Source organism: Ornithorhynchus anatinus, chromosome 7 (genome assembly GCF_004115215.2).
Source record: "Ornithorhynchus anatinus isolate Pmale09 chromosome 7, mOrnAna1.pri.v4, whole genome shotgun sequence".
Taxonomy (NCBI): Eukaryota; Metazoa; Chordata; class Mammalia; order Monotremata; family Ornithorhynchidae; genus Ornithorhynchus; species Ornithorhynchus anatinus.
In genome coordinates, this window is record NC_041734.1 from 74,517,957 (window position 1) to 74,540,138 (window position 22,182).

Genomic DNA, 22,182 nt, shown 5'->3' on the forward strand with positions numbered 1-22,182 from the left:
GCACAGGTGGAGAGCCTAGTAATGAGCAAATCACAGTTCTCAAGAGAAGTTACCTGGGCTAGGAAGCATGAGAGAGACTGCATTGTATCTGCAGGAGAAGAGTACTCAGGATACCCGCTGCAAAATCTAATCCCTCGAGTAGACTGTAAGCCCGTCAATGGGCAGGGACTGTCTCTATCTGTTGCCGATTTGCACATTCCAAGCGCTTAGTACAGTGCTCTGCACATAGTAAGCGCTCAATAAATGACTATTGAAAGAATGAAAAGTAGGGAGCAGTCTAACATAAATCAGTTATCGGGCTGTGAATGGGCCTCATGAGTGCTGGTCTTCACCTAGAATTTTCTCACGGGTAGGATGTGACCCTGGTTTCTGGAACTTCTTGATTAAGAAAGATATATATGTCATTAAAAATAGCATTAGACGAAAGAATTAACAAGAATTGGCAAATAAATAGAAATAAAACCCCAACGAATCACATTAATTCGTTAGAAGCTCTATTATTTTTTGTGGCCATCATAATTTCTATTTGTGAGGTTAAAAATTATAATCAAAATAGCAGCATCACTGCTAAGAGAAAATGAAGAAACGTCAGAGGGACTTTATGGAATCCAGGAGAGAATGATGTGTGCAACTTTTTAATAGCAACAATAAATTCTGAAAATTGCAATGGGGCAATATAATGATTTTAAAAAACTCATCAGAAGACAAAAATCTATAGATGAAACTAGCCAAACGGTGGACCACCCCTAGTAAATCTACTCTTAAGTTATTGAGATTCTAAAAAATATATTGATTGTTTAGTTTCTATTATAGAATGGATATAGTATCTGGTACTCCTTTCAATTCTTCAGAATATATAGCTTTCTAGGCCTTTCTATCATTTTTAGGTTCCATTAACTTCCTTGGAATATCTCTTTTCAGAACACCCGACAGGACTACTCAATTAAACGAATGAGTTATATCCAAAAAGGGAAGATTTTGTTTTCTCTGGGCCCACATTATGCCTTTCAAAAACTCTTCCTTTTTAGCTATTGCTGCTTCGGCGCAACTTCAACATAATTAAGGAATTCAACCATTTCCTTAGACATGTTTAAGATTCCAGCTGAACACTGATATTCATATGGTTGGCTGCGATTCTGGCAATGGAATATGAATTCCCACAAGCTGGTGATTGTAAGTAACCTTCCTTAATATGCAACTGATGGTTTGGTATGAGATTCATCGATCTAAGGGGAAAATGCAGTCAACGATGATGGAGTTGCTTTTCTCTACTCGAAAAATAAGGACCTATTTTCACGGAAGTATTGTGCTTTCAGCCCATACCTGGGGTTACGGTCGGCGAAGACTAATTCCAGGTTAGGGTGTGGTGGCAGAGCTGGTGGAAGTTCAGTCTCAGTCCAGTCCTCGTTGGAAAGCAGCATCCCTGTGAAGAGACGTAAATGAACTCGTATAGCAAGACGATTTTAGCAAACTCCTACTTGTGGTCAAGAGAAAAATATACAGAGGAAGATTTAGACACAGACCCTGACCCTCAAGCGGATGATGATCCTCGAATAAAGGGGAGATATTTGCAACGGGGTTGCATATGGGAAGGTGAAAAAACAAACGGACAAAAATAAAAAACATAGGAAAAGACAGGAACTGGAGGCTAAAAGGATAGTTTCAAGCCCCTCATCACTCAGATGGTGTGGTTAAGAGTCCATTCAACCCAGCAGCGAATCAGTAAAATGAAGTTGTAGCATAGGTCAGCAAACCACTGAAGTGTTCAGGCAGACCTCAGTCTCATGTCCCTCTGTGACTCTGGCACCTCCAGTCCCCAACCATGGATCAGCCATGCACATCATTTCCTCTACTCCTGTGCTTGTATTTCTTCACACTGCTAGGGGAAATTCAGATGCCAGACAGCTTTCTGCCACTTCGCATTCACCTCCGCCTGCTAAAACCTGGCCCTTCTGCTCAGTTGGAGCAGCAGCGTGGCTTAGCGGAAGAGAAAGGGCTTGGGAGTCAGAGGTCGTGGTTCTCATCCCGGCTCCGCCACTTGTCAGCTGTGTGACTTTGGGCAAGTCACTTCACTTCTCTGGGCCTCAGTTACCTCATCTGTAAAATGGGGATTAAGACTATGAGCCCACGAGGGACAACTTGATTACATGTATCTACCTCAGTGCTTAGAACGGTGCTTGGCACGTACTAAGTGCTTAACAAATACCATTATTATTATTATTCCTCCTTCATTCACGCCAAGCCCATTCCTTCCACCAATTATTCAAGAACTGAAACTCCCTCCTGAAAGCCTCTGCCTAAATTCTCCATCAACTACTGACAACAGCACCAAAACAATTAATGATAACAATCAGGGTGTTTTTTAAGTGCTCACTATATGGCAGGCACTGAACTGAGTGCTGGGGCAAATTGGGTTGGACACACTCTGTATCCCATACGGTGCTCACAGTCTTAATCCCCATTTTATAGCTGAAGTATCTGAGGCACAGAGAATAATGATAAATAATAATGATGGCACTTGTTAAGCGCTTACTATGTGCCAAGCACTGTTCTAAATGCTGGGGTAGATACAAGGTTATCAGATTGTCCCACTTGGGCTCACAGTCTTAATCCCCATTTTACAGATGAGGTAACTGAGGCACAGAGAAATGACTTGCCCAACGTCACACAGGTGACAAGTGCCAGATCCAGGATTAGAACCCAGGTCTTTCTGACACCTAGGCCCGTGCTCTAACCATTAGACAACTCTGCTTCTCTATCCCAGAACTCCTCAAACTTGGCTTCACCTGCAACTTCTCATCTTATAATGTTCTTATTTCTTCAATCACTAAATCCTGCCAGATTTTCTGACAAATTTCCCAGATTCATCCCTTCCTCTTCCATCTTTCCGAGGTTCCGGTGTTTATTAATACCTAACCAGATTTCTGGTATGAATTTTTTCTCTCATCACCTTATCTCTAGCCTCTCTCTTCTCCCATCCATTCTTGAATCCACTGTCTGGATTAATTTTTTAGAGCATTGTTCAGCACAATCCTCAGAGTCTTACAGTGATTATCCATTTCTCTGTGCATTGAGAGGAAATTCCTCAGCATTGGCTTTAAGGCATTCCAACAGTTCTCTCCCTCTTACTAATCAGCTCTGTTTTCCCAATAGTTTGTAAGCTCCTTGAGGGTAGAGATCACGTCTACCAACTCTATTGTATCTTACTCTTCCGACTACTTAGTATAGAGCTTTGCAAAGAGTAAGGCTCATTAAAAATGACTGATTGATTTTCCCACTATATCTCAGATGACACTCTTTATTCCACCAACACTAACCTTCTCACTGTGCCTCGCTCTTGATTCACACAACTCTGACCTGTCGGTCAGATGCCTTCTCCTTCATGGAACTCCCTTCCCCTTCAAATCCACCAGGAGGTCAATTCCCCCCACATTAAAAATTCTCCTGAAAACTCTCCCTCCTTCAGAAGAATTTTTTTTCCTAAGAGAAGCAGCATGGCCTAGTGGAAAGAGCATGGGTTTGGGAGTCAGGGGACCTGGGTTCTAATCCCACTTCTGCCAGGTGTCTGCTGTGTGATCTTGGGCAAATCACTTAACTCCTCTGTGCCTCAGTTAACTCATCTGTTAAATGGGGATTAAAGCTGAAGGATCTGTATGGAATATGGACTGTGTCCAACCTGGTTAGCTTGTATCTACCCCAGTGCTTAATACAGTGACTGACATATAGGAAGCGCTTAACGAATAATAACGATATTGATGGAATTTGTTAAGCGTTTATTATGTGCCAAGAAATTCCTCAATTCAGTTTTACCTTCCAGATCGTGTTTATCAATTAATCAATCAATGGTATTTATTAAGTACTTATTATCCGCAGAGCTGTGTACTAAGCGCTTGGGAGAGTACAATCCAACAAAGTTGACAGACACGTTCCCTATCTCTGTAACTTATTTATTTATTTATTTAATGGGTGTCTCCCCCCCTTCTAAAACTATAAGCTCATGGTGGGCAGGGAATGTGTCTGTTTATTGTTGTATTGTACTCTCCCAGCGCTTAGTACAGTGCTCTGCACACAGAAAGCACTCAGTAAATATGACTGAATGAATGAATACCCACCAACAAACTTACCATCTAGAGGACAGTGTACAGTCTGCCAACAGTTGCTCTGAACACTTATATTTATTCCCCTACCCTTGGCAATAGTAAACATTCTCTATTTTAAATTAAACCTACACTTTATTTATCTATTTACCTTTCCGCACTTCTGCTAACAATAACTGTAGCTATACTCTGATTAGCACTCTTAATTAGTTCCATGAAATAGAATGCTAAATGAAAGAAGCTAAACAAAGTATAGCTAGCCATGGGGAATAATATAAAGTGCATTCCTGCATTTCCAAGATTAAAAACAAATTGAAATAAAAAGTTGTACATATTGAGAAAATACAGTGATAAAACCTTCAAACATGGTCACATGCCCAAATAACTACATTAATATGCAATTCGATATTCTGTGTACATGTGTATATATCCTTAAATTTCAAAGTGTTATCTATTCTGCAAAAAGAGCACCGTGTGCTAACCTATTAGAAAACTGCCATTATCTATGCTAAATCAATCTATCATGACAAAAGCTGAAAAATCAAAGTGGATTCTACGCGCTTCATTTAAATTACTCAAAACACTTTAAAGAATGGAAAGGGCAAGAGGAACAGAGATGTTTAAGCCAAGGTAAATTTTTCAGTGAGACAGCACTGAAAGAAATACTGACATTGAACTTCAATTACACCACCATAAAACAATGCTAAAAACAGAACATATAGGAGGGGCCTGATATTACTTTCTCTTCCTCTATCTGTGGCTGGCTTGTCTATTAATTTTCCCAGTCTATAAGCTCTTGGAGGGCAAACACCATATCTCTTTCTCAATTATACTTTCCCAAGTGTATAATACAGTATTTCTGTGCATAGTCAATATGCAATAAATGATATTGATCTATCCTTGAGATTTCTATGAGAACCACTTAGAATACACAACTAAGCAATAGCAACCTTAAATGTATCAGGGTATTTTTACTAGAACAGTTTATGTTTCAGGAAACCTAGCTTCTAGTCCTAGCCCCCAACAATGAACTGTTGGGAAAACTCAGGAAAATGCAGGTAATCTACATTGACTTAGTTTTTCATATATTAAACAGTTACACACATAATCACCATTTCTTTCTTGCTGATTCTGGGAAAATAAATTAAATTATGTTTCTAACATGGTCTCTGCTTTAATTAGAGAAGCAGTATGGCTTAGTGGAAAGAGCCTGGGCTCGGGAGTCAGAGGTCATGGGTTCTAATCCTGGCTCTGCCACTTACCAGCTGTGTGACTTTGGGCAAATCATTTAACTTCTCTAGGCATCAGATACCTCATCTGTAAAATGGGGATTAAGACTGTGAGCACCATGTGGGACAACCTGATTACCTTGTACCTACCCCAGCGCTTAGAACAGTGCTTGACACACAGTAAGTGCTTAGCAAATACCTACATTATTATTATTATTATTAATAAGAGAGCTACTAAGTATTACTATAGGAGCTTATTATATGCTTGACTATAAAGGCCAAAAACTCCTCTAAAAATTGAGATTATTCTCATTCTATTATTACAATTAAATGAAAATATTTATTTATATTAATGTCTATCTTCCCCTCTAGACGGCAAGATCCTTGTGGGCAACTCTGTTGTATTGTAATCTCCTAAGTACTTAGGACTGGGCTCTGTACACAGAAAGTGCTCAATATATGCCGATGGAATGACTGTAAAACTCTTGTATGCAGCGATAATTTCTACTAACTTCATTGCTTAGTACAGCGCTGTGCGCAGAGTTAAATGATCAGTAAGAAGTAGTGTGGCCTAGTGGAAAAAGCACGGGCCAGGTGGTCAGAAGACCTGGGTTTTAATCCTGTCCCTGGCACTTGCCTGCTATGTGACCATGAGCAAGTCACTTAACTTCTCTGTGCTTCAGTTTCCTCAGCTATAAAATGGATATAAAATACCTCTTCTCCCTCCTATTTAGACTGTGAGCCCCACCTGGGACAGGGACTCGTGCTTCAATTTGATTATCTTGTATCTACCCCAACCCTTAGCATGGTACTTGGCCTATAGTAAATGACTTAAAAAACACTAAAATGATTATTATTATTGTAATTGCTATAATATTGAATGGTGTCTCCATCTGAGCTGAAAGACATGTGTGTATGTGTGGGTACATAAGCCTCTTCTGGCTTTCCCTTCTCCCAGTCTCAACTTTTCTCTGCTTTCCAGATCTCTTTTCTAAAATGCTAGGCATATGTCTGCCATCTCCTCAAAAACCTCCAAAGGTTGTCCACATCAAGCAGGAAATCCTGACCAATGGCAAAAGGTATACAGTTTTTTGCTTGCCACAACAGTCTCCGAACTGTTGATTCACAGAGATTTGAACCTAGCCGTAAGGCCCTGCATGTGAAGTAGAGAAGCAGCGTGGCTCAGTGGAAAGAGCACGGACTTTGGAGTCAGAGGTCATGGGTTCGAATCCGGCTCGGCCACTTGTCAGCTGTGTTGACTTTGGGCAAGTCACTTAACTTCCGGTGCCTCAGTTCCCTCATCTGTAAAATGGGGATTAAGAACCGTGGAGCCCTACGCGGGACAACCTGAAGCCCCTGTGTCCTACTCCAGCGCTTAGAACAGTGCTCGGCACATAGTAAGCGCTTAACAAATACCAACATTATTATCATTATTATGTGAAAAGATTTATTCAATCAATCAATGGTATTTATTGGGCACTTACCATGTGCAGAATACTACACTAAGTGCTTGGGACACTACAACAGAGGGGATAGACACGTTACCTGCCCACAAAGAGCTTACAGTCTAGAGGGGGAGACATTAATACAAAAAAAAGAGTTATGAATATGTACATAAGTACTGTGGGGCTGAGGCTGGAGTGACATACCAATTGCTGAAAGGGGTCCAGTAACGTTGACCCCATTGTCTAGCAATGTGGAGCTCTCATCAGATGTTTGGTGGTGGTTATGGGTTACAAGCCAATAACCTTGATATGATCCTCAACCCATCTCTCCTTCAACCCACATATTCAAGTCTGTCAGCAAATCCGATTTACCCCCTTCCCCTCCCATAGCACTTGTGTATATTTGTATAATTTATATATTACTCTATTTTATTAATGATGTGTATATATCTATGATTCTATTTATCTATTTTGATGGTATTGATGTCTGTCTACTATGTTTTGTTTTGTTGACTGTCTCCCTCTTCCACACTGTAAGCCCTGTTGTTGGATAGGGACTGTCCTCTTTCTCGTTGCTAAGCTGCACTTTCCAAGTGCTTAGTACAGTGCTCTGCACACAGTAAGCACTCAATAAATACGATTGATTGAATGACATGAATCACTCTCTTCCGTGGTTCCAGCCATCTTGTTGCTAGGTTGATGACTCGTTAGTTTAAACTCATTAGGCAATGAATTTGGCAGCAAAGACATTGCAGCAGCTTATCCCACTCATTTTGGAGGACTGCACCAGATAAACGGGTCATATTTCAAACATGATATTGATTCTTTGTGGAACCACAGAAATATTAACCACTGCTGATGACAATAATTTGACATACAAAATAGATACCACATACTGGGTATAAAGTTAGATTAATATGGGACCCAACTCCACAGTGCAGCATTACATCATTGTTGAAATTCAAAGGGAAGAAGAACAGATTTGACATTTTCCTTGAAGTGCTGCAGAAAGATAACCTTCTCCTTGAGAAGCTCGATAGAGTTTATAAACAATTCAAGAGCAAACATCCTGGAGCAAGTATGCGTCTAGCAACTCTACTGTGTTGTACTCTCCAAGAGCTTAGTACAGAGCCCTGCACATAGTAAACCATTCAAAGGAATTGATTGATATTGTTATCATACCCCTTGATGGAAATTTAAGAGTTGATTATATCATATGGGAAACCACAAGCATTATCAGGAGCAGACCCTTTAAACCATACTGTAGGGTGAGTTACATGCCACCCAGATTATGTTACTTTCAAGCACTGTTTTATGGAGGGCAATTCTTCAGACATTACCATTTCCTTCAACCCAGCTGCGGGACTAGGATCTGGTTTGGCTGTAGCAGGTGGAAGACATTTTGGACAATCCTGTGTCTCAGTCACGATGCTACCATTTTGTCATGAGTTTAGATTGTTAATGGGCCTAGAACAATGTTCTTCCCGTCTCTAGGCATTTAAGTGCAATGTCTGTTTCGACCAACTGAATTTTCTGGAAGATTATATTTTATTTAGAAAATTCAGGGTCTTGCCCTGAATCTAACACCTGTACTAAGCACTTAAATATAAATAAGGATTGCTTTGAATGGAAGACTTAAGATTTAGAAACCACAGTCCCCCCTTCAAATGCACCCAAAATCTTTGCCTGATTCATAGAGTGCATTATGGTCTTTTCCACTCCCGAAAGCCTTCATGCAGATTAGCTACCACTGCCCAGAAAGGCGGGGCAATGTGCTCAGAAAAAGATGAGCTCCATTCAGCTTTGATGAACCAAAGACCATTTCCACTCATGCATTGGCTCCGATTAGTTGGAGAGAGTGTCTGAGAAGAATGATAATAATGATGGCATTTGTTAAGCACTTATTAGGTGTGCAGCACTGTTTCTAAGCACTGGGGAGATACAAGGTGATCAGGTTGTCCCACGTGGGGCTCACAGTCTTAAATCCCCATTTTACAGATGAAGGAACTGAGGCCTAGAGAAGTTAAGTGACTTGCCCAAAATCACACAGCTGATAAGCGGCAGAGGCAGGATGTAGAACCCATGACCTCTGACTCCCAAGCCTGTGCTCTTTCCACTGAGCCATGCTGCTTCTCTAATTAGGACAGCAGCATTTACCAAACACCCGCTTGGTGTGAGCACTGGTTGTAGTTGCTTGTGAAGTACAGAATAACAAAGTGACATGGCCCTCGCCCACAAGGAGCCAACAGTCAGACAGGAACACATACGAACAAATATTTACATTTGGGTAGGGAGACTGTCCATCCACCTGAGGCCCCCTGCGAACTCCATGAGCTGAAAAGACTCCAAAAAGTACACTGGCTCTTTCTGTTTCCCTCTAGGCTATAAGTTCCTAGTATTTATTAAGCTCTTACTGTATGTCCCGCACTATACTAAGCACTGGGAGAAAATACACGAGAGAATTAAACAGGGTTGGCTTGCTGCTTCTCACGCTGCTTCTGCACCTTATTCTCATCTTTCTCACGCTTGCTCAACCCTTCCTCCCCTTCCCTCCCCTCCCCTCCCAGCCCTTGCCTGGAAGTACTTTGCCCTTTAACATTCAACAGATCACTATGTGTTCAAAGTCCTTCTGAAATGACAATTACTCCAGGAGACCTTCCCTGATTCATTTCGTATCTCCATTTATGTCCCACAGACTGCCACTTCAGCACGTCCACACCACCTATTAAGGTACCCACGCCACTCCATCGCCGTAGCATTTAGCTACATATGGCGTAGTAGATAGAGCACAGGCCCAGGAGTCAGAAGGTCATGCATTCTAATCCCGGCTCCACCACGTGTCTGCTGTGTGGTCTTGGACAAGTCATTTCACTTCTCTCCAAGGCTCTCCATCACCTTGCCCCTTCCTACCTCTCCTCCCTTCTCTCTTTCTACCACCCACCCCGCACGCTCCGCTCCTCTGCCGCCCACCTCCTCGCCGTCCCTCGGTCTCGCCCATCCCGCGTCGACCCCTGGCCACGTCCTCCACCGCGGTCCCGGAACGCCCCGTCCTCCTCACCTCCGCCAAACTGATTCTCTTCCCCTCTTCAAAAACCCTATTAAAACTCACCTCCTCCAAGAGGCCTTCCCAGACTGAGCTCCTCTTCTCCTCTACCTCCCTCTGCCACCCCCCCTTTACCTCTCCGCAGCTAAACCCTCTTTTTCCCTTTTCCTCTGCTCCTCCACCTCTCCCTTCCCATCCCCACAGCACTGTACTCGTCCGCTTCAACTGTATATATTTTCGTTACCCCCTATTTATTTTGTTAATGAATTGTACATCGCCTCGATTCTATTTAGTCGCCATTGTTTTTACGAGATGTTCTTCCCCTCGACTCTATTTATTGCCATTGTTCTTGTCTGTCCATCTCCCCCGATTAGACCGTAAGCCCGTCAAACGGCAGGGATTGTCTCTATCTGTTGCCGACTTGTTCATCCCAAGCGCTTAGTACAGTGCTCTGCACATAGTAAGCGCTCAATAAATACTATTGAATGAATGAATGAATGAATTCTCTGGGTCTCAGTTACCCCATCTGTTAAAGGGGATTAAGACAGTGAGCCTCAAGAGGGACAAGGACCATGTTCAACCCATTTGCTTGTATCCACCCAGTGCTTCGTACGACGCTTGGCACATAGTAAGCGCTTAACAAATACCACAGTTATTCCCTCTAGACTGTGAGCTCATTGTGGACAGGGATGGTCTCCCTTTACTGCTGTATTGTACTTTCCCAAGCGCTTAGTACAGAGCTCTGCACACAGTAAGCGTTCAATATGTACAACTGAATGCATGAATATCTTTCTAATCCGTTTACTCCTATGACCTACTATTTATTTTTCTATCTCCCAAATTATATGGTTAACTCCTTGAGGGCAGGGATCATATAAAATAATGAATTTCATTCATTCATTCGATAGTATTTATTGAGCGCTTACTATGTGCAGAGCACTGTACTAAGTGCTTGGAATGTACAAATCGGAATGTACAAACTTTGTGTGTATATATATACACATATTATATATGTGTATATAATATCTATATAATGAACTTTATATATATATGAACACATATTATATATGTGTATATAATGTATATATAATGAACTTTCCCGAAGCACTAAGTACTGTGTTTTCACACAATAGGTGGTCAATAAGAATCTATCATTGATTTTCTCTGGGATGGAATCACACCTCTGAGACCTAACAAGTAATCACTCTTTTCATTTAGTATAGAGTTTATTTAGTACTTAGTATAGTAGACAGAGCGACCAAGTGACTGAACGGCAAGCTCCTTGCGAGCAGGGAATGTGTCTGCTATATTGTTATACTGGATTTTCCCAATTGTTTAGTGCAGTGCTCTACATAGAGTAAGCACTGAATAACTACGATTGACTGACTTAGTGATTTCACAAAGAGAATTAACAAGCTATACCATGCCAGACTCAGTATTTAATGTTGTGATGAAACTATATTATACAGAAAAATCTTAAAACAACTACCTAATATTTAAATATCTTAAATGCTTCATCTCATTATAATGTCCTTGGCTATTTATATTTGATACACTTAAATTTTTGGTTCATATTTTCATTTTGTGGAAGCCTATTGTCTGGGCTATAAATAACCGGTGTTTGGTGATCATTTGATCACTGTCAAATTAAAGCATCTTTCAATACACCAGCAGTCTGACAACTTATGTTTTCTAGGCAGAGTTTATTTAGGATCCAACCTTCCGTGTTTGGGGCAGCAAGCTAGAAACTGTTACTTAAACTAGAGCTGTTGCCAGGAATCTAAATTCACAACTTCTGAGTCAGCTCTCCCACCCATCTCTGGATGTTAATGAATCAAAGGAATACAGTCTGCACTTAGCTTAATTAAACTCTTCTGTTTTTCTAACTGAAGTGGATGTTTTAAAACCCTAAAGCTCTTGGTTTTCCTCTTCTTCATCTCTTCTCTCCAACCTCCACTCCCCAGTCGGCTCGCATGAAGTTGTTCAAAATATTCACCTTTCTGTTTGTCTTGAGGACTGTAAGCGACGACCGTTTGCGGGGTAACATCACTGTGCCTGGAGGTAGTTGCAAAGTTCTGGCAGTTCTCACCAGCTGCTTTCTGAAATGTTCTGAGCTCAGGGTATTCCTACGGAAAAAAAACAAAGTCACGCACATCTTCATATACAAATAAATCAAGACGAAGGCCAAAGAGCAACAGTTACTATCATTAAATCAGATGCAATGTGTGGATAATTTATAAGGGCACTGGTTGCACGTTATAATTTAGCAGCAGAAAATCAAAAATGGCTTCCAAGCAAACCCATCTGTGGAACACAAGAAATTGTCTTTATGGCACTGAGGATGAGGGTGTTTATAGCCAGCACAGAGAGGATTAACTTTATCATTATTTTTTTTCTTGAACCCACAACTGGCTTCTTTCAGATTCCTCTCCATCTGGGTAGTACAGCTTGTGGCAGAATCAACACAAGGATACCATCCCATGCCAAGGGTTTTCTCTGCAAGCCAGCTGGTTCCCCGCTCTCTTGGAGACTAAGTGCATATGCTCTAGGACAAGTTCACAGTAGAGGCAGTTTTGTGACTAATAGAGCCATGAGTGTGTCCCACTGCAAATCCCCGGGCATCTGGCAGGGAGCAAAAACAAATGGCTCCTTCATCTCCAGGATATTTTCCTTGGATACTTTCCCCCATTACTCAACAACTGCCCTCCTAATCTAAACCAGACACTTTATAAAAAATATCCATACTTCATACAGATTCAGGGTACCAGAGAGGACCCTAAATGATGATAATCTACAAGACCAAGGCAGGTAAATGAATGGCATAAGCAAGAAATGCTCTTGATGGGTTTTTAAAGTAACACTGAGACTCCCATTTGTATAAAAGCTCCTTGTGGGCAAGGAACCCGTCACTTCTTTCAAAGTGTAGAGTACTTATTGAGCTTCTGCTGTGTGCAGAGCACTATATTATGTACTTGGGAGCACACAGTTGACTAAGTAAGCCTGATGCCTGCACTCAAGGAGCTTACGATTTAGGGGAGGAGATGGACAGTAAAATAAATTACAGTTAAGAGGAAGCAATAAAGCATAAAAGATAAGTGTGTAAGATACAGTGGGGGGACTGTAAACTCCTCCCCCTAGACTGGAAAATCCTTGGGCGCAGGGCTCGTGTTTCCAACTCAAACTGTTCTCTCCCAGTGCTTAGTACAGTGCACCGCACACTAACCGCACAATGATATCACTGATCTGGATGAATTGTTTGGGGAGGGATGATACTCTAGTACAGACATGCTGAAGAGGCAGTTGGGGGCGTTAAAAATTGGAGAGGTGAGAAATTATTTAGGGAAGCCTCTTGGAAAAGATGTGATTTCAGCGGTCTTAGAAGATGGGAAGAGCAGTGATGCTGTGGATATGAAACGGGATGTCATTTGATGCAGGAGAGGGATAGGGTGTGAGCAACAAACTGCAGTGTGAGAGACAAGAACAAGGCCACTGTTTTATACTTCCAACATTTAGTACAGTACACAACACCTGAAACTTTTAAATACAATTATTGCCATTAATATCTCACTGTCTTCCCCTGCTCACCAGTGGGTACTTGTTTCCCTGATCAATTCCAAAGAAGAGAGAAACTTGCAAGCCATTTCCTTGTTGCTCCCCTCTTCACTGAGAGAGGACTGATGTCACATAGAGAAATTCAAACCTAATCTCCAAATTCCTTTCTATGAATAACCATTTTACTTATTTCCCCATTTCTATTTTATAATGCTTAAAGTTTTATGGGGAATTTGAATACTTATTCCAGCATGCCTTCTGTGGATGAGAATATTTTTGGTTTTAAGACCCAGATTTTCATTTTGTTCCATAGGGGAAAAAGACCCATATTGCCTACTCTTTGCCTGATGTATTCTGGCTAAATCAAGCCCCATATTGAGATAAACTACTCCTAAATTAAAGCTGGTTCTCCCAGTGGGAGAGGCAGGACTTGTTGCACAGCATTGTGTTTTGAATTAACAACAAGAACAAAAAAAAAAATGTTTTCTGCTTCCCCAGCTCTTTGATAAATGACACAATCGATATCCCAACAACTGATCAGTAACCAGCCTAATTAAAGTATTCAGCCTGTAAAATAGAGCTGTCACAGAGGCCTCCATTAGCATCCCAGACGATAAAAAAAAATGGGTTTTAAAATATTTTCTGCTTTGTCCAAGTTAGGATGCAGCAGGGAGGGGAGTGTTTTGGGAAAAAGAAAAAAAACAAGGCAGAACTCATTTTCTGAACCCAAATCCCTAGCCTCAAATAGAATTACAATTGAACCTCGAGTCTCATCCTTTGAAAAATATTTCTCTTTAAAATGATTTTGATTCAATCAAGAGCTAATTATGTATTCTTCTCCAGGCACTCATCAGAACTATTTACATGTCTTGTACATCTGGGTAATGTTAAAAAAAACCCCAACAACTATATGTTTTGACTTTTCATAAGTAGCTTCTTCAATTTTTCTATATCAATATAATGTTCAATTACACCATTTTGGTACATGTGCCAAATCTGACTAATTGATTTCAGGACTATGCTTAGTACTGCGGAGTCCCCTTCTCTATGGTAAGGATGTGTTTTTATCCACTAAAGATGATCGTTGGCCCGTAGGAGAAAATAAAATAAACCCAGACCTCTGTTTGCTTTCCTACAGTGTCGTGCAGATCTGGAAGAACAGATATCTGCAGATTTTAATTTAATAGAGACAAGCTGTACAGCGAGTGGGTACTGTCGAGTGATAGGACCTCTCTTTTTCTGCTCTGGTCCACAGTGATTCCACCACTGTAACGACGCTACAAGCAAGCGGTGGCATATCCAGTATAGAAAGTCATCAATAAAGCTAAAAATATATCTTGGTAAACATCCTAATAAAAATCCACTTTCCCTTTTTTCCCCTCACTTTGCTTTTTCATTCTTTGATTGATCCCCTGTGGGATCGTTCTGAGATGTGTCTTCCCAATATGGGTCATGAACTAAGCGTGCTAAGTACTTTCTTTTCCTGCGATAAATTCTCTACCCACTCAGAGGAAGAGAATTGGAATGAAAACATTTGCATGAAAGGAAAATATAAATGGCCCAATATTCACACTCACGTCTATCTGCTTTAAAATATATAACCCTCCCCCCCACCCCCCATTCACGGTATGCTCCCGGACAAAAACGCACACAAGAAAACAGGAAGGTGAGATATAGTCTAGAAGCTACAAAGGTACAATCCACTTTAAAACTGTTTTTACTCCTCTTCATTTTAAAACAATGAGGTTACTATAGTTTAAACAGAAACAAAAGCTACAATTAGACAAAGGAACTCTGCCACCTAGGAGATAGCACAGGTTTCTGGAGAGACAAGTAGTTCAAGAGACCTTGTTTGATTGGAAGGAAGTAGCTATCCTTAATTAGATAGCCATGTCACTGCTCTATGGTCCACGTGAAAATTACAAAAATCACTGTGGTATTTATTAAATGCTTGCTGGTGTACTGGGGGTAAGAACTAGGGGGAGATATAAAATAAGCAAGGGGAAGCGGAGTGGCGAGGCAGCACAGCGCTGGTATACAAGCCGGAGGACCCAGGTTCGAGTTTGTTAGCCAGCTATGTGACCGTGGGCGAGTCACTCAACTTCTCTGTACCTCAGTTTCCCCCCTCAGAGCCAGAACCTGGACAGTTTCCAGTACTCTGCCAGTCTCGACTATTGGAGGGAGAGTCAAGCAGCTTGGGGCAGTGCTAGTGAGAGGAAGACAGTCTACTAACCAGTTAAACTCCCTGTGCTGGGCAGCAGCGGCATGGGAGGGAGTCAAGGGTTGGAGACTCAGGTCTAACTGCCACGGAAGCGGCAACCGATAAACCACTTTCCAAATTTTTACCAAGAAACTCTACGGATCCACTACCAGAATGATTGCAGATGGAGGCGGGGCGTTCCGGGAGAGATGTGTCTGTGGTGTCGCTATGGGTCAGACACGACTCGACATGCATAAGACAACAAAAAACCTCTGTTTCCCCATCTGTAAAATGGGGGTATTAACAGCTGCCTTGTCTTCCTGTCTCACAGAAACTGTCGTGAGGTTGAAATGAACAAATTACAGTGAGAGCGCTTTGGAAATAAAGCGCTATAGCCAAACCAAAGGTATTATTACTTTTTCAGTGCTTAGAACAGTGATTGGCACATAGTAAGCGGTTAGCAAGTGCCATCATCATCCCACTGAGCTCTCCGTTTGAGTATTAAGTGCTATTTAGAAACTTACAAAAATAAGGTTCATAGAAGATAAATAAGTTCAAGTCCACACGAGATAAATAATATGCAACTTTCTCTTTTTCATATTTCCCACTAGCAAATAAGGATTTGCTTGATCCGTTGCCTCAAACTACCAATTCACTTTTCCTCGATAAATTGGACATATTAAAGTAATTTCTCTTTTTAGTCATTCCAATATGAAAATAAACATTACGTTAATTTTCCAATAACCACCTGCTCGCTTTTAAAAAGTGTATATCACCTTTCTTCTTACAAATCTTTGCAGGATGGTTTATTGAAATCTTGAACTCATTCTTAAATGATAGTTAACTGTTAAAAACTGAAATGATTGAAAAAATGTGAAAGGTGAAATGCTCCTTATGTGACAAGATAGTTACATAGTAGGCAAAAAACAGAGTGCATTTCTTTGTTTTGCAGGATCTGTGAAAAGTTCACTATTCAAATAGACATGCCAGTAGGGTGGAAATCACAAATAGGTCTTTTTCCATACTTCAATTATTTCAATTAGTCACCAGACTTGTTAACACATCAAGTTATGGGTAAATCAAGTGTGCATTAATTAAATGCACTGAACCTATTTAAACAAAAAATAAAAAAGTTATCTTGTATTATAAGATAGTTTTCCATATTAAGCATTATTTTGGGGCACAGATACTGTTAGAGTTAAAAATCATACTACGTTATTTGTAGATCATTTGCAAAAACAAAGAAAGAGGCCGTTCCCAAATTGCAAGTGAACATTTTCAAGAACTGCTCACAGGGTAAAAAGAGTAAATAAAATTACCTTTATGATGATAGTTTCACATTATCCACTCAATATGCAAGTTCTCAACCCCTCTAACCTGAGCCAAAATTTTTCAAATACACTCTAGCACTTTGGGAGTATACCCATCGTAATGATAACAGTCGTAAACTTGTACCTACAAGGCGATGACTGGCAATTTTTGGCAACGATTGGCTTACTTTGAAAATATCCTAAGGAAGACAAGTTTTTAATATGGTTGCTGAACTACCTCTATCTGTCTCTCCATCCTTCGGAGAACCACTAACTGGATCATCCCACGGATGTTACCCTCCATGGACATGGATCGCCGAAGTGTCTCCATGGCTTCATGATTGGACTTTCCCAAAAGAGATTCGCTATTCACTGCGATCAGTTGGTCATTCGTTCTCAGTCGGCCATCCTGTGGGGAAAACAAGACTAAATAAACCACGTGCATGGTAATGATCTATTGCTACTGCAAGGTGAGGGTCGATACATTATAAAGAAGAGCGGCTAAGAAAACGGCTTGCAATTATTTTCTAATTTTATGAACTAGTTGACACATATCAGAAATTTATAAATTCTATTTAGAATGAAATGGAGGAAAGTTACAGAGATGTAGCAGAGGCTAGCCTCTGTCTGCCTATGAATTTAAATATTATTACCAATAACAATCATGATATTGGTATTTATCAAGTGCTCGATATGTGTCAAGTGCTATGCTGAGTGCTGGGCTAGATAAAATACAAGCAGATTGGATTAGATCAGACATGGAGCTCACAGTCTTAAAAGTAGGACAAACATTTATAACCTAAATATCTAAACATTTTGACATGCAAATCACTCCCATTTAATGCTGCCTGAAGTTTAACCAAGTTGCTCAGTTATTTCAATGTCTTTTTTAATATTTTAAGGTTTGATTTTCAGGCCTGTTTAAATGTCTATTTTAATGTCTATCTCCCCTACTAGTCATTCATTCATTCAAACGTATTTATTGACCACTTACTATGTGGAGAGCACTGTACTAAGCACTTGGAATGTACAATTCGGCAACAGAAGTGAGCAGGAATTCAAGCCTACCAACTCTATTGTATTGTATTCTCCCAAACTCTTTGTTTGGTGCTCTGACCATAAAAAGTGCTCAATAAATAACATTGATTGATTGATTGACTACTCAATCAATTGATTTCTCAATTGAGAAGGAGCATGGCATAGAATAGAGCACGGGCCTGGAAGTCAGAAGGTCATGGGTTCTAATCCCGGCTCTGCCACTTGTCCACTGTGTGATCTTGGGCAAGTCACTTTACTTCTCTGTGCCTCAGACCTCGTCTGTAAAATGGGGATTGAGATTGTGAGCCCCACATGGCACTGGGTCTGTGTCCAACCCAATTTGCTCGTATCTATCCCAGCGCTTAGTTTAGTACCTGGCACATAATAAGTGCTTAACAAATTCCATTATTATTAATACTCTAGGATCAAGCTTATGATATCACTCAAGATTACCTAACAGACTTCAAGATAGAGAAGCAGTATGGCCTAATGGAAAGTGTACATGACTGGATTCAGCAGATTCAGGTTCTAATGCTGGCTCAGTTGCAGCCTGCTGTTTGACCTAGGGAAGGTCACTTAATAATAATATAATACGATGATGATGATGATGATATTTCTTAATCACTTACTATGTGCAAAGCACTGTTCTAAGTGCTGGGAGGATACAAGGTGATCAGGTTGTCCCACATGGGACTCACAGTCTTCATTCCCATTTTACAGGTGAGGGAACTGAGGCACAGAGAAGTGAAGTGACTTGCCCAGGGTCACACAGCAGCAAGTGGCGGAGCTGGGATTAAAACCCATGACCTCTGACTCTCAAGCCCAGGCTCCTTCCACTGAGTCACACTGTTTCTCTGTATCTTCATCTCCAAAAGTGGGAAAAAAATACCTCCTCTCCCTCCTTCAAACTATAATAACAATGATAATAGTGTATTTCTTAAACGTTTACTACATGCTAAGCACTGTACTAAGCGCTAAAGTGAATACAAGCAAATCGGGTTGGACCCAGTCCCTGTCCCACATGCAGCTCACACTCTTAATCTCCAATTTACAGATGAGGTAACTGAGGCACAGAGAAGTAAAGTGATTTACCCAAGGTCACATAGCAGACAAGTGGCAGAGCTGGGATTAGAATGCAGGAACTTAATAGTAATAATAATGGTAATAATAATTATGGTGAAAATAATAATAATAATAGCAATTATTATTCTTATGGCATTTGTGGCGCGCTTACTATGTGCCAGCATTCTACTAAATGCTGGGTGGATACAAGCAAATCAGGTTGGACACAGTCCCTGTCCCATATTATAATGTTGGTATTTGTTAAGCGCTTACTATGTGCCGAGCACTGTTCTAAGCGCTGGGGTAGACACAGGGGAATCAAGTTGTCCCACGTGGGGCTCACATTCTTAATCCTCATTCTACAGATGAGGGAACTAAGGCACCGAGAAGTTAAGTGACTTGCCCAAAGTCACACAGCTTGAGGCTCACAATCTCAAACCCCATTTGACAGATGGGCTAACTGAGACACAGAGAAGTGAAGTGACCTGCCCAAGATCACACAGCAGACAAGTGGCAGAGCCAGGATTAGAGGCCGGGAATTTCTGACTTACAGGTCCCCTGCCCTATCTGCTAGGCCATGCTGCGTTTCGATGAGTACCATGTGGGACAGGCCTGTCTGATCTGATTATGTTGTACCTACCCTAGTGTTTAGCACAATGTTTGGCATGTTATAATCAATACCATCCTAAAAATAGATTTGGAATGAAAGAGGCCTTTGGGGAATTGTAAAAGATCTACCCGTGATGCCTGATGATTTTCTGGAGCAGCTCGATATTCACTCAGTCAGCGGTCTTTATAGAGCCCTACTGTGTTTAGACCCCTCTCAGGGTCACACCTGGAGAGTTTCCAGTCCTCTACCCGGCTCGGCTACGGGAAGGAGAGTCAAGCAGAGGCCTGTCCACTCCATTCCTAGCTTGGCCAGTGGCTAGCGAGTGGAAGGCAATCTGCCACAAGTCAAAACTCCCCAGTGCTGGGCAGCAACGGCAGGGGAGAGAGTCGAGGGCGGAGACTAAAGTTTACTGCACGGAAGGAGGCGATGGTAAACCACTTCCAGATTTTTACCAAGAAAACTCTATGGATCCACTACCAGAATGGTTGCAGATGGAGAGAGGAGTGTTCTGGGAGAGATTTGCCCATGGTGTCGCTATGGGTTAGAAGCGACTCGGCATAAGACAAGACTGTGTTTAGAGCACTGTACTACGTGCTTGGGAAAGTACAAAAGAGTTACAAGACACGATTCCTGCCCACAAGGAGCACAGAGTTAATGAATAGTTGAGTGTCCAGGCTAGACCTTTCTGAAAGCCACCTTTTAAGGTCAGAAACAAGGTATCTCATCATCTTTCTATCAAATTGTTCAGAGAGGCAATGTCTCATCAACCCCAAACTGTCATGTAATCGGCTCAGTAACCCTAAATGAACTATTCCCAGGCAGAGGCTAAAGGAAAAGAGCAAATTAATTCTGGGATAAAAGACCCTGGGTATCCCTGTTTAATTCAACTGAAATTTCAAATTAATGCACCTTCCAGGATGGAAAAACGAGGCAATTTAATATTTTCTTGTGCCCCGTTTAAAATGTGCTGTGAAGAGTATCTCGGGGGCCGCAAAAAAAAGAAGTTCCCTCATAATAATAGTGGTATTTCCTCAGTGTTTACTACGTGTCAAACACTGAAGTAAGCGCCGGGTAGATACAAGATAATAGGGTCGGACACAGTCCCTGTTCTACATGGGGGCTCGTGGTTTTTGTCATTAAATTCTCTCATTAAATGGGACTCGGGGAAGAAATGATCTTCTAAAGTCATGTGTTTATCGAGAGCAAGCAGATGTTCTGATTTTGGTGGCAGAGTCACCGGATGGTGACTGCCTCCTGCTGCCTAAATGAAGGCCAGTGGGACTCTTTAGCGTTCTGATTTCGGTTCGGGTGGCAGCAGATTTGGCAGGGAACAGTGATGTTGGTAATGCGGCAGCGGTAGGGAGCGGCGTTCACGGGCAGTAGCAGCGTGGGGCAGAGTTGTTGTCAGTGCGGCAGCCAGGGGTGCCATCGAAGGTAGAGAGCAGCGGCAGAGAGCGATGCTGTTGGCCGAGCGGTGCCGGCCGGGAGTGGGATTTTTGGCAGGCCGGCAGCAGCGGGGAGGAGTGTTGTCAGTAGGGAGCACCAGCGGGAAGCGATGTTGTTGGCAGAGCGGGAGCGGCAGGGAGGGAGGTTTTTGGCAGGGCAAAAGCAGCAGGGAATGGTGCCGTAGGTAGGGAAAGATGTCGTTGGCAGGGCAAAAGCAGCAGGGAGTCGTGTTGTTGGTAGGGGGTAATGGCCGGGAGCGGTGCTGTCGGCAGTGACGGCAGGGAGGGCTGTTGTTCGACGGGCAGTAGCAGCCGGGAAAAGTGTTGTTGGAAGGGAAGTAACAGCAGGGAGCGGCGTTGTTGGGGCAATAACAACATTGTTCGCAGGCTTGGTTGAAGCAGCATGGCGCCGTGGATAGGGCGCGGGCCTGGGAGTCCGGACGTCATGGGTTCTAGGCCCGGCTCTGCCATTTGTCTGCTGTGTGACCTTGGGCAAGTCATTTTACTTCTCAGTGCCTCAGTTACTTCATCTGGGACTATGTCCAACCTGATTTCCTTGCTTCCACCCCAGTGCTTAGTAAGGTGCCGGGCACATAGTAAGCGCTTAACAAATACCATAACTATTATTATTATCAACTCATATGAGTAGCAGAGTGGAAGTAGCACAGCCTAATGGATGGACCCGGGAGTCAAAAGAACTGGGGTTCTGATCCCGGCTCCGCCATCCGTCTGCTGTGTGACCTTGGGTAGGTCACTTCATTTCCCTGGGCCTCAGTTACCTCAACTGTAGAGTGGGGAATTAAGATTGTGAGCCCGGTGTCCAATCTAATTACTCGTATCCACACTCAGGGTTTAGATCAGTGCCTGGTACGTAGTAAGAGCTTAACAGGTACCACAGGTAGCCTAGCAGGCAAACACATTGACAGTGGCAAGGGATAACAGGTAAGGGCAAGTCCCCTCCCTGGTCTCTCTCTGGCTCCCTAAAGCAGATGTTAACATTTTTCTAGCCTTCTAAATGCAAAAACTGGTTACTCCCCAGCCACAATGGAAACTAGAATGGAAGGGGAAGTAAAGCGCATGGCAACAGTGGAGAGGGACAGAGGGAGAGGGAGGCTGTGGAGCCACTCAGGTTTCAGTCAGTAAGTCAGTCA

The 22,182-nt window shown here is 42.0% G+C and overlaps 1 protein-coding gene across 1 annotated transcript in view; it reads right to left on the bottom strand.

Annotated features, from left to right (window-relative positions):
* The window catches only part of PARD3B (par-3 family cell polarity regulator beta), a 933,574-nt gene that overhangs the window by 440,865 nt on the left and 470,527 nt on the right, over positions 1 to 22,182 (bottom strand). Inside the window, 3 exon segments of the mRNA XM_029068763.2 lie at positions 1,324 to 1,423; positions 11,811 to 11,940; positions 17,115 to 17,285. Coding sequence (XP_028924596.1) covers positions 1,324 to 1,423; positions 11,811 to 11,940; positions 17,115 to 17,285 — 401 coding nt within the window.